Source organism: Glandiceps talaboti, chromosome 4, assembly GCF_964340395.1.
Source record: "Glandiceps talaboti chromosome 4, keGlaTala1.1, whole genome shotgun sequence".
Lineage (NCBI taxonomy): Eukaryota > Metazoa > Hemichordata > Enteropneusta > Spengelidae > Glandiceps > Glandiceps talaboti.
In genome coordinates this window covers 13,973,871-13,991,700 of record NC_135552.1, presented here as the reverse complement: position 1 = coordinate 13,991,700, position 17,830 = coordinate 13,973,871, and the positions used below count along the sequence as shown (strand labels likewise).

At 35.8% G+C, this 17,830-nt stretch overlaps 1 protein-coding gene across 1 annotated transcript in view; it reads left to right on the top strand.

Moving 5' to 3' along the window:
• The first annotated feature begins 1,265 nt into the window (after positions 1 to 1,265).
• The window catches only part of LOC144434198 (scavenger receptor cysteine-rich domain-containing protein DMBT1-like), a 44,503-nt gene continuing 27,938 nt past the window's right edge, over positions 1,266 to 17,830 (top strand). Inside the window, exons 1-2 of the mRNA XM_078122652.1 lie at positions 1,266 to 1,413; positions 17,217 to 17,470. Of these exons, the coding sequence (XP_077978778.1) occupies positions 1,266 to 1,413; positions 17,217 to 17,470 (402 nt within the window). The remainder of the gene's footprint in view (positions 1,414 to 17,216; positions 17,471 to 17,830) is intronic.

Below are 17,830 nucleotides of genomic sequence, written 5' to 3'. Positions count from 1 at the left end.
TTACGTCAATATTGTAAAACCACCTGAGTACACTGTGTAGTACTGCAAATGACAAGGCTGGCAAAAGGGTGTTGTCTATATCATCACAAATAACACAGATTGAAGTTCATTGTTTGTTATCATCGCCATCGGACATAGCATACAACAGTTTTGATTTTACAAAAATCAATATAATAAGCTTGTGCACATATATTTACTAAAAATTGGGATCAGTTGCCTTGTTAGTCTTATATAGCGTAAGCCTTAAGTAGGCCAGCATACATGTATAGGTAAAAGTATTAGCGTTTCAAACGAATGTGTAACGTACACGTATGTATTATATTAGAGTAACACACCTTTATGATGTTGATATTAGCTGATAATGGTATGTTCCGACTACAAACACTGAAACAGGGACTTTCCCTGGTCATACCCATAGTACGTGACCTAAATTGACCTCCGCTTCACGAAATTATTTGCATAATTCAACGCAACGCGAAATGAGTAAATACGCAAGACATGATCAATGAGATCACAGAAAACAGATAAGGGCAAATGCAGTCTGCAGTAGCGGCTGTTGCAGAAGTCGACTTCGCTCATTTTGCGAATACCATTTGTACATATACAAGCGTTGAAGTTCAACTACTAGCAGCACTGGAGCATTTCTATTCCTCTGACGTCATTCAGTCAAGATCATTTCTTTAGAAGTCGCGCTCCCGTCCGAGGCCAGAAGTCAACCGCGAGGGTTTGTACGTCCAGCAATTGTAATCTTGATTTTATGGCCTTGGTGGGTGGTACTTACATGGTTGATTGTATGAGGCTGTTGTGTCGGTCGTCAAAGAGAACACGGAAGTACTTTTTACCTCAGATTGCATGGATAAAGAAGAATAGCTTTATTTGATTGGAAGTACATGTAGTGTGAAAATTACGTGGTGTACGGCATTATTTTTCAGCTACATTGATCAGAAGTAACCTACATGTATACCTAATATGAGTTATAACCGCACTCGCTGTACTGAGTAAATTGTACTGTAGTCACGGAGCACCCACTCGTACTCAGCGACGTGCTATATTTGGGAGAACGTCGTTGCTTTTCTTTTTTATCGAGATGTTGTAACTTTAACATTATAAATTTATATCTCAGATTGTGATCGACTATTAGACTTATATTTCACAATCGTGAACTGTGCCGTCCCAACTACGCGTACGTACACTACGCCTGCTGTGTGGAGGTGCACCGGGGTTGAAACACGATCCCTCGAAGTTTTGTATCCTCCAATTTCAAAATGGCGATAGAAAGTACGAGCTGTGTTCAACCGTTTCATCAGCTGCGAGGGGGGCTGCAGGTTTACGGATGGATGTTTTTCTTTAGTGCGTTCTACGTCGTTTTCGCGGGAGTTTCCTCAGAAGGGCCTACCCTTCCACCCGACTACGGTAAGTTCATGTATTGTATACTCTTAGTCTAAATGCAATTGTTAATTTTGCGAATTTTTAATTCGTATATTTTATTATTACACTTTTGCTTTGTACTGTTTACATTTCATTTGTATTGACTGTAAATCTTCTATACCATCGAAAATTCAAGGATATGATATGACTGCATCGCAGCGTACTAGGAAAAAACAATTCCCTGCCAGTGTCAGTATCACAGGCACTTGGTTCCCAAGATATGTAATAATGTATCAGAATATTTTTATCAGAATACAATAAAATGTCGATAATAGACGTATTTAGCCAACTATATATGAAAGGGGTAAAACTTAAATATGTTTCTGTGATCGCGCAAGTCCACTCACCGCGAGATAAAGTCTGTACCAGAAAAACTAGTTTTTCCAAACTAGTCAGGTTTGAGGATCCGAGAATTTGATATAAAATGACAAGAACTTGCTCCCAATTTATTTGAGGTACAAAAATAGCTGTTTTCACTCCATTCTTATAATTTATATACTTATCTGTTTATTTGTTTGTTTGTTTGTTTGCAAACGGATCAGTAAAAGGAATAGAAACTGCAGAAAGACATTGTAAGAAAAACAGGTGAAAATGTCTTCCCCCCCCCAAAAAAAAAAGCCTGTGTGTATAAAATGTACAATTATTAGAGCTATGCTTTCAACAGGAATAAATCTGTTTCTTACTAGTAGTAGTATAGACTCATCTTTTGTAGGTTTGAACAAATATCTGAATTTGATTAAAACCAAGTTGATGAAATGTCCTAATTTGCCTTACTTTAGCCTGTGTTTACTCGACAATGTTTTTCAAATGAAACCGCAACTATTTTCTATTTTTTTTGCTTTTGCACCTACCATCTACACAGAGAAGACAAAAATGCAAACACTGCTGAAAGTTTGATTGTTTGTGATGTATTTACTATTTTGTCCTTTGCTTGTTCTGTCATATGCCGAATAGTGAAAAGGTCATCACCCAGCATATGCAATATAACACACATAACTTACGTCATAAGAGACACAAACAGAAAAAATAGATGTAAAATATGCAATAAAAGTATATCAAATTCTTGATTTATTGTTCCTAAAATATGTGAAGTGTGCAGTGTGAGTCATTATGTGTCAATTTATAGTACATATGCAGTGTCTGAAATTGTTCGTGACTTGTCAAAGAAAAGACCGGACAGAATTCATGTCTGGTGAAAAGACAACATTTTGCATATGAATGGTGAGCATGTCATGTCTTTGCGAAAGAAAGGAGTGTTGTGAACCAGGAAGAAACTTAAATCTGTAACCCTTAGAAAACTTTTGACAACAAAAAAACTAAAGAAAGTGTTTGGAAAGTGAGTTGATATTTGTTAGTTTTCTGTTGTTCATCCTCAAGTCTTTTTAGAAGTGATTTTTTAGAGTTGAAAAAAGTGAATATTTTGTTTGAAATATAAGAAGATGGATGAGTTAACTAGTGTGAGGTACTGTGTAGATTGGTCAGATTTTGAACCATTCAAAATAATCATGTTGAACTGTAGAAAAACAGGCAACTTTTTTAATTTCATAAATTGGAAAGTAAACTTGAAGTTCCATATTCTTATTATGACTAAGAAAATTGAATTATTCTGCCTTGAATCTTGGTGGTTTTAGAAAGGGAAACATGACTTCAAATTGAGTAATCAGGTGTGGTACAGTACCATTGGTGTTATTTTTTGCATGGAGTGTTAATTTAACTGTTACCATCTTGAACCAAATTAAAAAATCAACCTGTGTAGAATGTTAAGGAGGATATATTTATTTCCTGTTTCTAATGTAAGCATGTCAATTGTTCCACCCGCTCCTGTAGTTATTTTAAGCAACAATGTAAATTAAGACTACTTGGGGAGGGGAGGGGTTAGTCATATGGGGGTGAAGATAATCAGACGTCGTGTTGGCACTTTTTCAAAGTAACTTAAATCTATTGTTCGTCATTTCCTTGTGTCGTAATCGCTTAAATCATTACTCATGGTGGTGTACATTTGTTTTGACATATACTCGGTATCCATGGTAATCTGCTGTTTCTCAGTAATCAAACCATGACAAGTCAAGGTATTAATATGATATGTGTCAGCCATTTTGTGTAAGGCAACAGATACATATGTATTATATGTTATTTGCCAAATACCGTTCTTGCTTTGAGAGGTCACCTGTCAGCCATTTTGTGTAAGGCAACAGATACATACATGTATGTATATGTTATTTGCTAAATACCGTTCCATATCTTGCTGTGAGAGGTCATTTTTCTGGCAATAACGGCGAGCTGTTTTTACTCTGTAGTATTGACATAATGTTTACTCAGTAATAATATATTCAAACTTACAACCGTCAGCTGAAAAATTAGTGTGTCTTTGTTTTGCGTACTGTATTCCATTTATTAATGTACAGAAATGTTTGTGATATGCTTTTCTCTTCTAGTTAAGCAAAAATGTCACCCTCTGCAGCAGTAATTTTGATATTGTTCATAAATTTAGGAATTCATGTTAATGATTGTGTGACAACCGTGCATTCGCCATCACTGGACTTTCGCTATTCTGTGTGGAATTTTTGACGATTTCCCTGTAACACGAAATGTACAGTTCAAAGACTTGTTACAATGTATACAACGATGATATTTTTTTATGCTTGACATTAAATTTGGCATTGGAAATGCTGGTCATAGCTGGGTTTCTAGTTGTCTGCTAGATTTCAAACTTTGTTTACAAGGGGACGTGCAGTGATCACATGATACAACAAGCAAAAATGTGGCTGTTGGTGAAAAATAAGCCTGCATGTCTGCAGGGCTCTCAACCAATCAGAATGCGAGATTGGTGACAGGTGATTATAATAAATGTATGTATTGAGGTAAATCGGTAATTTTGATGACTCTTCCTCGCCTGTAGTAATACTACATGTACAGACTCTTACACAACTAAGGGTTTATGAGGAAAGTGCACAGAATTAGCACTTAATAAAAAGGTTGCAGTTAAACTAGGTCAATATTCATGTTAATATGTTGCAAAGTATATACATTATAAAAGACTTATTGCATAGGTATAATTTATGTATCTCCATATGTTCAGAGTGAGAGTGTCTTAATTAAAGGGGCACATGTCAGTAACATTATGAACTTTAGTGGTTATTTTGTTTCAAATTGAATTGTTAAAATATATGTGATTCCAAGACTTCAAACATGTTGAGTCATGCCTAGCAATTGGCACGTACAAGTATAGCCAGGAAGTCAGATAAAATATAATATAACGTCATGACATAATTTATTGGTTACCGATAAATTAAAAAACGATATCTTAATCTCAGTTAATACCTCACCTCTATATATAGATTATATCATGCATTGTTGACTTGGAATTGATTCTAAAATAAGTTTTTAATGGAATTTTTTAATGAAATAAGTGTATTTTGAACACTGACTTTATCTGAAAAACAAGGTTTTGGTAAAACAGTCTGTTGGTTAATATATCTACCTTAAAGCCTTGCATTGAGCTGATCCACCCCTAGTCTAGTTCCTATACGGTATCGTTATGATTTACACCTCCACCCACGGAGACCACTTTGGCATCCAGACTAGTCCACCCCCATCCACCCCTGATCGCAATTTAAACAGGCTAGTAGAATATAGATGTGTGTATTAATAATAATAATCATGTTGGGTTCTTATATAGCGCTTTCCCACTCCGTGCTCAAAGCGTTTTACAATTATTACCCCTGGCTCGGATCAGAACGGCACAATGACCCATTAGTCTTCCTCTACTCCCCGGGGAGCATACATTCCATTGCAGCCATTTCAGCACATAGGATTAAAGCCTTCACATTGCAACCTACATCCTATCAGGTGTAGGTATAGGCTTAAGATAGGCTTTAACCATGTTAACAGGGGATTTAGCGTACAAGTAGAAATACCTAGGGAACTGTAGATTTTACCATTGCCACAAAATCAGGATGTTTCAAGCACTTCACTGTCAGAGCCCAGTTTAGAGCTTACAGGAGATCCCCTGTTGGAGTAGTACCTAGGGGACTGCATATCTTACCATCCTCACATTAATTCGGGACTGTTCCTTTTCAATATGAGCACTGAGGTTACAGGAGATATTGGTATTGTTAGTCAGAACAGATGCAAGTGGATGTTGAAAATTTTTTATCCCCCGATAGGTGTCTGACAGTCATCATAGCAGCTATATATACATTCATGTGCTTTTATGATCACATTCTTAAGTTTCTAAGGAAAAGTAAAAGTTCTTTTAACTCCCAGACATATCGTACTTTGTACAAATACAGTAACTACTTAGAATTACTGCTTAGTCTGAAAGATCCAGTCTCTGGTCCGCTTATGTATTAACCACTCACTACCAACGGTTACACGGAAACAAATGACTTGATTTTTTAGGCAAGATACGAGATCAGCTTTATTTGACCATGCACACACAGTTTATGGTCCATTGAATGTTAACCTTTCAGAATGACTTACAACTGGTTCTTATCTATCTAAATTGTTCTTAGGGAACATAAAATGTGTATGATACCACAGTCGTTTGGCAAGCCCTCAATGTTTTAGTTGTAATCGTTATATATCGGGTAAAATTTATTAGCGTTATTGACAAATTGTTGATATATGGCTAACTTGGCATTTGGCCAACAGGATGTACATACATAGTATGGCCATATAATAAATCTGTATTTAATAATTTGACATCTATAACTAAAGTACATACAGTAAAGCTACTGTCAAATATATCAAAAGAAAGAACTGAAACCTGTATCTCTAACAGCAAAATCATGAAAATCTTTCAAAGGAATCCAGTGACAGTATTTGAAAGTGGACGTTAAATTCTGTTTTTGATTCTAGAATTGACAATTTTAGGCTAATTCAGTATTACTTTATTTGGAACTTAAGTTGGTACTGAATTGAAAACAATAAACATTTCTTGGTGTTTATTTGGTTTATAGTTGATATAAAAAATATGTTCAGATAATTAGGTGGGGAGGGGGGGGGGGGTTGACTGGTTTTTTTTTATTTCAAATTAGTTGGCTTTGATATTAAGTTGGTCAAAGTAAGGTGTTCAGATTATCAAGTTTTGGTGGGGATGGGGATGGATATACTGATTTCTTTTTATTTCGCAGTGTGAAACGTTCATGATATTTGCTTGGTTGATTGTTGGTTGTTTTCAAAGGTGTTCACATTATCAAACAAATTAGCCAGTGTTCAGATAATCAAATGATGTAGATTAGTGATAATTTGATAATCAGCAAGGATGAATAAAGAGCAATCAGATGGAATGATATAAATAAAATATTGTTTGGATTATCAAATTGTCCAGATTATCAAATAGTTCAGATAATCAAATAGTCCCGATTATCAAATAGTTCAGCTTATCAAATAGTCCAAATTATTAAATAGTCCCGATTATCAAATAGTTCAACTTATCAAATAGTCCAGATTATCAAATAGTTCAGCTAATCAAATAGTTTAGATTATCAAATAGTTCATATAAAGTTTTCAGGGTAACCGAGTAATAGATAGACACAATTATTGTCCATATTAGCAAATAGTCAACATGCAAACAGTTCATATAAAGTGTCCATTTATAATCAACCAGGTTTATTAACCACCGTGCACATAATCAAAGAGTTAAGATTATTAGCATTCAGAGTACCAAACAGAACACAAACTGTTCAGAGCATACAATTTAAATAATCAAGCCAAACCGTTCAGATATTGAGCAATTGAGATTTAGATTACCGAACAGTTTAGGTGAACTATGTGTTGATAGTCACAAAAGTTTGAGTAATTGATTTAAAGCAGTTTACTTCTATAGTTCTGATGATGTTCTGGTAATCAAACAACTGAGGCTTCAATACCTGGAACTTTTCATTATTTTTTTTGTTAATATTAACGCATTGATATAAAGAAACGTTTTACTGGAAACAGTAATACTACAACCTCTTTACTCATCCTTGATGGCACTGTGTACACTGAATTGATGTCCATATGTAAATACTTGTGAAAGAGGTACCATTTTATCTGTTTGTCAACAATGGTAAATTCAAGGGATGCGGAATGCACTGTAATATACTGGATTGATGTTCTTGTCAGTATCAGGGGTGAACAAATCCACTGGTCCTGGGTCCAGGACGAGCGATTTTTTTGGGCGGACCACACAAATTTTACCTTGTCTGGTCCATCGGACCAGTACCTTACTGTTAATAACTATGTTAAAAAGTCGTCTGAATATACAGATTCATAGGTAAGATTTAATGTTTCACATTAGCGAGACCTGGGACCACTAATTCTTTCAGCAGGACCACTGGATTTTTTTAAGGCACTGGTCTGGGGACCACCAGTTCACAAAATGATTTGTTCATCCCTGAGTATCCTTACCACACTGAAAACTCTTGTCACAAGCTGCTACAGGTCATTTTCAGCTCTGTTCCAGTTTACCAAATTGGCTCAAATGCAGACATTCAGACATCTTTCAAGCTGCACAATGCTGGTAACAGATTTCTTGGGTCTTAGACAGTTTGGGAGAACAACTTCCACTGCTTGGTAACAGATGTATGTAGTAGTTGTGAAGGCCGAGCTTACACACTGTTAACTCATTTCTCAACAAGATGTAAATTTTAGAGAAATGCGTTGCCATGAATTATCTAAATGTGCAACAACATAAATTAAGTCAAAAATAGAAACAAAAAAATTATAATAAAAAGTAGAAAATAGAACAAAAATTCCAGTTACAGATGACCTTTAAGGTGTTTTACTAATTGTAACTTTTAACACTGACCTGACATTGAAACTTGCATTTAATACAAAATAGAACAATAGCAACAAAACTAGTGATCATGTTTCTCAACGAGTGACTCATAATTGAAAGTTCTACACGGGGTTGTGTAGTATTTGGGGGGGAAAAACAATGAAATCGCATAGTTGTTACTCGTGTACATAAAGTGCCGGGGAATCATATCTGTAGTATGAAACTTTGTGAATACAGTTTTTAAAAGTAACACACAGCGAGGTAGTAGAGTTTCACATTCCAGGGCAAGACCTAATTAGTCAGACATTAAAAACTAACTACATGGGGTCCAGGTTTTGTAAGGTATACTGTCAATGAATGCACTAGATAACAGCATGGGTTAGGATTATCATAGTATATACTGTATCAGGTTAGCAATATCAATGTATACTCTATCAAGATTATGCACTAATGGCTTACAATTTTCAAATTTGTTTGCAAGTGAAAATGGACAGTTAAACATGCTTAGTATGTTATTCTTTCATTTAAGATGATATTCTGTAAAATGCTGAAATTTGGCAAGACAAATTACATATGGACTGTATACAGTTGATTTCATGTTTTTCAGTCATTTTGACAACGTGTAGGTTCCGCCTGGAGATAGCATAGCATAGCTACCACTATTGACTATCATCTATCATGTGTCTATCCTGTCTTTGTGTGGGCTTACTAAAGCAATGCTTCATATCTTCAAGGCACTGGAAAGAATAAACTGGTAACCTTGAACTACTGAGTAAATAGACCTTATCATAAGATATCTCATATTCATAAACAACAGTGCTATTATATATAATACTAGTGGTGCCTCACAAATCAAATGGATACAGGGTGACAATGGTAGCTTTAGTTTCAAAACAAATCAGGTTGTCCCGCAAATTAGTCATTTTATTACTGGTGGATGGATGGATGGATGGAAGGATGGATGGATGGATGGAAGGACAGATGGCTGGCCAGACAGACGGACAGACAGACTGATGTATGGATGTTTAATTTTGGGATAAAATTGCTTTCATATAATAATAATAATCTTTATTCCCAGTAGTATAAGTATTACATAAAGAATTACAACACATACAAACAGTCATTGTAAATATTCACCATGGGAAAGGAGACGAAAAATAGTTGTTTCCACAACTAGTCGAGTCCGACCCCTTTTACAATGCTAAAGATTACTAAAACTCTGGGCCTGCTGATCATACGATATAAAGAGAAAGAGAATATACTATACATGGTTTTCAAAAACGGTTCGCAGTTCAAATACATGCGAAGAAATCAGCAAATAAACAAACAAATGAGAAAAAAAGGAGGAAAAAGAAAAAAATATACAAGAAACAATACTAATGCAACATAAGCAAACTGTTGTCAAGTTGTGTATGACGGCTATATATGTCTAGTCTTCATATTTAGTGGTAAGCATCCCTGTAGGTACATAGTGGTGGTCAACCCAGGTGTACAGTGGCAATTAGCACAGTACACAGGAAGACAGAGGTGATTTAACCAGGTGTACAGTGGTGGTTAACCCAAGTGTACAATAGTGATTAACCCAAGTGTACAATGGTGATTAACCCAGGTGTACACTGATTATTAACCCATGTGTACAATAGTGGTTAACCCAGGTGTACACTGATTATTAACCAAGGTGTACAATGGTGATTAACCCAGGTGTACACTGATTATTAACCCAAGTGTACAATAGTGGTTAACCCAGGTGTACACTGATTATTAACCCATGTGTACAATAGTGATTAACCCAAGTGTACACTGATTATTAACCCATGTGTACAATGGTGATTAACCCAGGTGTACACTGATTATTAACCCATGTGTACAATAGTGGTTAACCCAGGTGTACACTGATTATTAACCCAAGTGTACAATGGTGATTAACCCAGGTGTACACTGATTATTAACCAAGGTGTACAAAGGTGTACAATTGTGATTAACCCAGGTATACAGTGGTGATTAATCTAGGTGTACAACAGCCAGGTGTACATTGGTGATTAACCCAGGTGTACAATGGTGATTTACCCAGGTGTACAGTGGTGGTCAACCCAGGTGTTAATTGTGGATAACCCAGGTGTACAGTGTGGCAATTAATATTATACCAAGGGATGCAGTGGTAATCAGGTGTGCAGTGTGATTAACCCAGGTGTTCTGTGGTAATCAACCCAGGTGTTCAGTGGGTATATTTGTGCATTATGTATGATGGTCATCATCATGTACAATAAGTGATCCCACCATGATTATGATAATTTAGTGTATGACTTAAAATGTTGAATCCAGATACTAGTAATAACTCTTGATTATAGGCTTTCCTAGTGTACTCCATCGACACCTGAGATGGTCTGCACCACTATGTATTGTAACTGGGGTGACACTGTATGAAATTGCATTTTTCAGACAAAATCTGTTGAAAAGTAAGGGTAATTTAACGGTGGGAGGTTATACAAATATAATACAATGTCTGACCTTTGACCTAGATCAACAGGTGTCCTGATTCCAAATTACAATATGTATACATGTGAATTGACTATTTTGAGTGTGGTGCCATCTCGGTGGTATGGTAGGCTGTCTGCAGGCACCATGTTTAATAGTCGGCAAGATTAAACTGTCATTCATAAAGATATAAATTTGTTGTACATGCCAATCCTGTCAGCTAACTACTTGAGTGTTGGCTAACACAGTGATATGGTGACATGACCCAATATCTAATACAGGGACGGAATGACGTGATCTTATTTTACTGATTATACAATGCACAAGCCAGATTTAGATATCAAAATTTGCCTATAAGTGTAACACATGTCTCCTATTTCAACATACATTGATCAGTGTTTTTAGTAAGGGAGGTAAGCAGGTAAAATCTACCTGACTTTCACTGTCATTTTACCAGAGTTCCCCCCAATATTACCATCATGGTAAAACATATGGGAAACTATGCCAGTTTTACCAGATTTACCCCTTGCTGTTGCCGGGGTTACTAGCCATTAGCAAAAGACTGTTGACAATAACTTTACAATTAATATACCGTAAATAAGTCATGATGGGCGAATGGTTGGAGTGGGCGGCTTCAATGGAATCTGCAGGTTGCAGGTTGTGGAGTCATGATGGACGAATAATTGGAGTGGCCAGCTTGGAGTCTGCAGGTTGCAGGTTGTGAAGTCATGATGGGTGAATGGTTGGAGTGGTCGGCTTGGAATCTGCAGGTTGCAGGTTGCAGGGTCATGATGGGCGAATGGTTGGAGTGGCCAGCTTGGAATCTACAGGTCGCAGGTTGTGGAGTCATGATGGGTGAATGGTTGGAGTGGTCGGCTTGGAATTTGCAGGTTGCAGGTTGCGGTGTCATGATGGGCGAATGGTTGGAGTGGCCATCTTGGAATCTGCAGGTTGCAGGTTCAAGCCCATTTGTTTCTGAGTGGCTAAGTTCCTTGGGCAAGATTTGAACAACGACTATGCCTCAATCAACCCAGCTGTATAATTGTGGACCTGGTAGGATAGAGGTTGCAATGTGAATGCTTTAATCCTATGCGCTTGTAAAGGCTGCAATGGATTGTATCTTCCCCAGGGAGTGAGGAAGTACAAATTTAGGGCCGTTGTGCACCTATAGATCCGAGCCAGGGGTAATAATTGTAAAGTGCTTAGCACAAAGTGGGAAATGCTATATAAAAACCAACATTATTAATATTATATTTGTGACAGCAAATAAATATACATTAAGTTTAATAATTTAATAAATATACTAAGTTTGATAAATTGTTAAATTTTTCAAAGATCAATGACTACCAAGGAGATCAAGGTCATACACTTGTGTGTATTCAAGGTCAAAGTTTCCATTGTTCTGTATGCCTGAATGTAGTGAGTCATGTGCACTTGGCACAGAACTTCACCTCACCCTGTGTACATGATGGAGTCACGAATGCACACTTTTTTTCTTTTTTCTATTTTTAAAAATGTTTATTGAACATTCACAAAGAAAATATTTCACAAAAGCAGAAGACAGACCCAGGACGAAGAAATATAAAAAAGAAAGGTTCACAGATCACAAGAAAAGAATACGACACGAAAAAAACCACAATACTGTGGGAAAAAAATATATTTAAGAAAAATTACAAAACCTTTACCAGTAGTAATTGCATTAATTGTTGATTCTAAATTCCAGCAGCAAATAAAAGAAAGAAAAAAAATTATAGCAAAAATTCATTGAGACTTGCTATGCATCATTTTTGCCTTATGGGTTCATTAGAAAAACATACCAAGACGTGTCTATAATATCTAATATTTTCTAATAAAATGTTAAAAATTGGAATGATCCCTGACATACAGTTGTAAATAAATCTCTCTGCAAGGAGGCAAATAATATTCTAGCTGTTAATGGTATGATCGGCACTAACGATTCCCAAGAGGACCTCAGTTTCAGAGTGCACACTTGAGGAATTTGACACACAACTTCACCTGCATGACCCTGTGTACATGATGGAGTCATGCAAACTTGGGGAATTTGTTGAAATGCTTTTAATATTACCTTACAAATTACTAGTACCCAGGTCCCTGTGTACATGATGGAATCATGCAGCCTTGAGGAATGTAATTGTAAATATGAACACAGAACTTTACCTGCAGACCCTGTGTGTACATTATGGAATCGTGCAGCCTTGAGGAAATTTAAATAGCACAGAAGTGTACCTGACCCAGTGTACACATAGAGTCTTGAGGAGTTAAACACAAAGCTTTATTTTGACCTTTTCCTACAATAACAGAAAGTTCAAAATAAAAATAGAAATCTGTCATAATAATTTCGCCCATATCAAAAGGTCCACCCAACTGTAGACAGTATTTGTTTTTATTATAGGTGTGGTTTGGTTTGGGTGACATTTCTGGGTTGTACAACTTCCTGTAACTCCATTCTGATCCTCAAAATTCTCATTTACAGGAGAGTTTGTCAACCAAGCTAATTAGTGTTCAGGGGTGAACAAATCCACTGGTCCTGGGTCCGGGACTAGCGATTTTTTTTGGCGGACCACCTAAATTTTACCTTGTCTGGTCCATTGGACCAGTACCTTACTGTTAATAACTATGTTAAAAAGTCATCTGAATATACAGATTCATAGGCAAGATTTAATGTTTCACATTAGCGGGACATTGGACCACTAATTTTTTCAGCAGGACCACTGGATTTTTTAAGGCACTGGTCCAGGACCACCCGTGCACAAAATGATTTGTTCACCCCTGGTGTTAATGCTAAGCATCAATATCACAAAGACATCTTTATGTGTACATATAATTTATAATTACCAGATGTATACACCAACAAGGGATAATATTAACATTTCCACAAATTGGGTTTCAAGTGTAAAGGAAACACAACTACCTTGTATTTATCTGAAGGTACTAAGCACTTAGGAGGAGTCATGAATATTCATTTTTCATCTCATACATATGCTGACCTGCAAAGTCCCATGATGCAACAGTGAGCCTCTGCCAGAACACTGAAGGTGAAATAGAGTTTCAATTTGGTGTTTTGTGGTAATTGCATGAAATTTATGTGATGTGAAATCATGAAATGACTGTCATGAACGCAATAGTACCTTTATTTCCTGGAGTGACATGCCGCTTTAATATTAAAAGCACAAAATGAATTTGTTTTGACAACATAATTAGGGTTTGAAACCGTAAAACTTTGTTGTAAGTTTGTGGTCTGTGAATGTTAACTGAACTCCACTATTGGTCAATAAATTAGCAAGTTATATATAATGAAATAAGACAGGGAGAAATAGATTAGGGAGATATATACACTGGTATTATGTTACACACCCACATATGACATTGATAAATTTCAATATGGGTGTAACGTGATGAGTCAGTGACCAGTGTGCTTATAAGACTCTCTCACCAGTCCTCAGAAGTATCGCTATTAGCTGTTGTGTATGTACCAATATCTACCGAATAATTGTACTAGAATATCCTTGTACTGTGAGCCCTCATTGACTACATAGGGTAATCATTTGTTGAAGTGTTACTGTGACTCAGATCTGTGTTATTGAGATGCTCCCAGAGCATCGCAATAACGCATCAACAAAGATTATCCCTGTGTAGTGGATGAGGGCCCACAGTATAATTATGCCGTTCACATCGGTACATACAAAACAGCAATTTTAGCGATGTGATGCTCCGAGGACTGAGAGAGAGTGTACATGAGTGTTCCCTGTAATGAAAGATAAATTATTTTGTTTCTGGTCAGAATGATAAAACTGTAGTGTGTTATCTTGTGAGTACCACACAGTAAGCTATGAGTACATGAACACCAAATTTGGTGTCCTACAACCAATTGATGCGGGTCAGTGGCAAATGAAATTGGCTTAGAGGAGACACTACAATTGACATGCGATTTAATTTTAGCTTAATTCGGGTCATGTAGTAAACATAATATGGTGATTATATATATCATACACAGTTGATAAATACAAGTTGGGAGTTGTTTAGTCTGGAACAAATTAAAAGAATGTTTTGATGTATGTAATATGCAAGGAGGTTGTTACCATGACAACTAGCCTGATGAAGCATGATACTGGCAAAATATATTAAAGATTGATATAGTCTGGCAGACAATTACTACTTTGTATCAGGAGTAATAGATCATGTGATAGTATATTAATGTATAACTTCATTTTCAATAAAAGCTATCGAATACTGTAATAGTATTTATGATTTGTATGTATTTATTATCCTTTGAAAAATGAAGTCAACTTTCAATTTTCTGAAAATTTGACATACTAATCAACATATTATTATTATTATTATCTGTGATGTAACAATTAGTAGTATCAATAGAAATTTAATCTTTAATTTAAATATTATGCGATATCATCTTCCGCTTGCCAAATTTTTGAAAAACTTAGTTATATTTGTATGTATGTATGTATGTATGTATGTATGTATGTATGTATGTATATATGTATATATAATGTATATATATATATATATATATATATATATATATATATATATATATATATATATATATATATATATATATATATATAGTTTTGGTAGTCAAGAAGCTCTCCTCAGTGGTGTGGAGAGCATCACGTGTGGAGAGAACCATGTGTGGAGAGCACCATGTGTGGCGACTCAGCACCACGTAGAGCACCACATGTGGAGAACACCACATGTGGAGCACCACGTAGAGCACCACGAGTGGAGAGCACCACATGTGGAGAGATTCTTAAGATAGTTATCTTCACAGAGCAAGACTCTGGGCTAGCTATCCTGTACAGTGTTACCTTTAGGAAAGCAAAGAAGTTGATCATTGAACTCTCACCCCAAAAATAACTTTGAAAAGTTGTTAAAGGGCTATCTTCCTATCCCATGTCATCGTATTAGTGTTAGGTCAAATAAAAAAAGTTTTTTGGTTCCGGTTACCCGACCCCACCTAGTTTTTCACACTGACCCTAAACTTTTTTTTACATATTCGAGAAAAATAATAATAAAATCGCGAAAATCATGAAGTCTCGCAAGAAAGAGTGGGTGCGGAAACTGACATCAACTTAAAAAGACAATATAAAACTATTCTTCCAATCTGTAATGGCTGTGCATCTGATAGGAAGAAATAAACAAAACAGAGACCATTTGGAAAACAATGGAAAACCTGAACTAGATACACATGAAAAAAAAATGTAACAAAATAAAAAATCTACCTACCCCACCTATTTTAAAATTGAATGTAATCGGAACCACACAATTTTTTTTTTACACCTTATCTTTAATATTAAGGATTACATGCAATATTTCTTTTGTTCTGGACTAAGTTTTTCTACAGCTCTGCCAAGCAACCATGATATCTCAACTAGATTTTAATCCTAATCCAGACTCTGAGTGATCCTTTAAGTTTGTCCATATATCACTGTCATTGATATTATTTGGATTCTATGTCATTTATATATAAATGTGCTCATTTTCATACCTTAAATAGTAAAGAAATTTGTTTGTATAGTGGTAGTTCAGATGATAAATTTTCACTTGCGAAATTCCTTTCTGACACATGTAAATGAAAACAGAACCTTCCAGTAGCTAATTTTATGAGTGCTGTAACATGACAATTTGTCTATGTGTTTACTATGCCATGCTTTCCATAACATGTTGTAAGTAACAAAACATGTCAACGTGATGTTAATGTTTAAATCAGGGTCTTTGTAAATTACATCTTTTCGATCACTATGAAGAAAAAAAACTGCATCATCTGTCATTGTGAATCTTACTAAATATAACTATGTGAAGTAAAAAGTCATTATCAGAAATGTCTTCATTTGTCATGTAAAAATGTATACTATATGAGGTACGTGGAACATGAGTTCCCATCTACTAATATAAAATCGTAAAAGAATTCTGTCCTTTTATTTTGCCATATTTATCTTGTAACGGTGTTTCAAACTTGTATATATGACAGGACATGATTTCCTATTCATTTAATTTAAAACTGTACTATAGATTTTTCGTGGTGATCTTGTAACGATGTTTCTACACTGTAGTTGGAACTCAACGCACTAAACAATAGTACTGCACAGTTACAGTAGCATATAACTTGCTCAACAGGTGGTATTAAAGACCTACACCAATAAAAGTCATTAAATCTATTTCTGTAGAGAAGTGCATGGTTGGAAACACTAAGTCTTTGATTAAAACCTTCACTACAACAATGTTCAACCAACTATATCTCTTAGCCTGTCTCAAGCTGTTCTAAAACTACCTACTAACAGCAAGTTTCTCTGTTGATCACAGTGTAATCTTTCATTCCTGCAAGGGCTTGTGGTAAAATGTCACTTGAGACAATGTTTTCCCATAGACCCTTGCAGGAAATCACCAAAATAGAAGAACACAGGGCTTCTTTAGAACATTTCAAAGTCATAGAAGTTACAAAAGTGTTATTTTATTATCCAAAAATCATATGTACGGTGGTAGCAGTAATTGATGTCGACTTGTGTTTTTACAGAGTTTGTCTATCCGTTGCCATGTGATTTTGAAAGCTCACTGTGTCAGTGGGTACAGATGACTGCTGACAATTTTGACTGGATCAGACAGAATGGCAGTACACCAACTTCAGGTACAGGACCAACAGGCGATCACACCAATGGCGATGGATCAGGGCATTATATCTACATAGAGACATCATATCCAAGAAAAGAAGATGAAGATGCAAGACTTATCAGTAACTATATCAACCCATCAGAAAGCGATGACTGTACAGTAAGTATTATGGTCTCTTGAGCGATGTTATATACATATAAGAGATAGAAAATGAGGCTCTACTTGTGACCATGCAGACTGATCAGTTATAGCAAACATTGCCTCAATTTATGAAGTGAATGAACACTTTATGATGTTACTTGAAAGGGAACAAGATATGTGGTGGTTTTGTCTAAAGTAGCATTTCTCGTGCTGAAATATGAAGACTCAGATATTGTTAATTTCCACTGCAGCACATGACTTATCTGTACTAGAGTTACAATTATAAATACTGGCAAATCTGGCCTGGAAGAGACCTGATGTACACTGGCACAAAGTATCATGTGGAAGTGTACAATGACAGATTCTCCATTGCCTCGG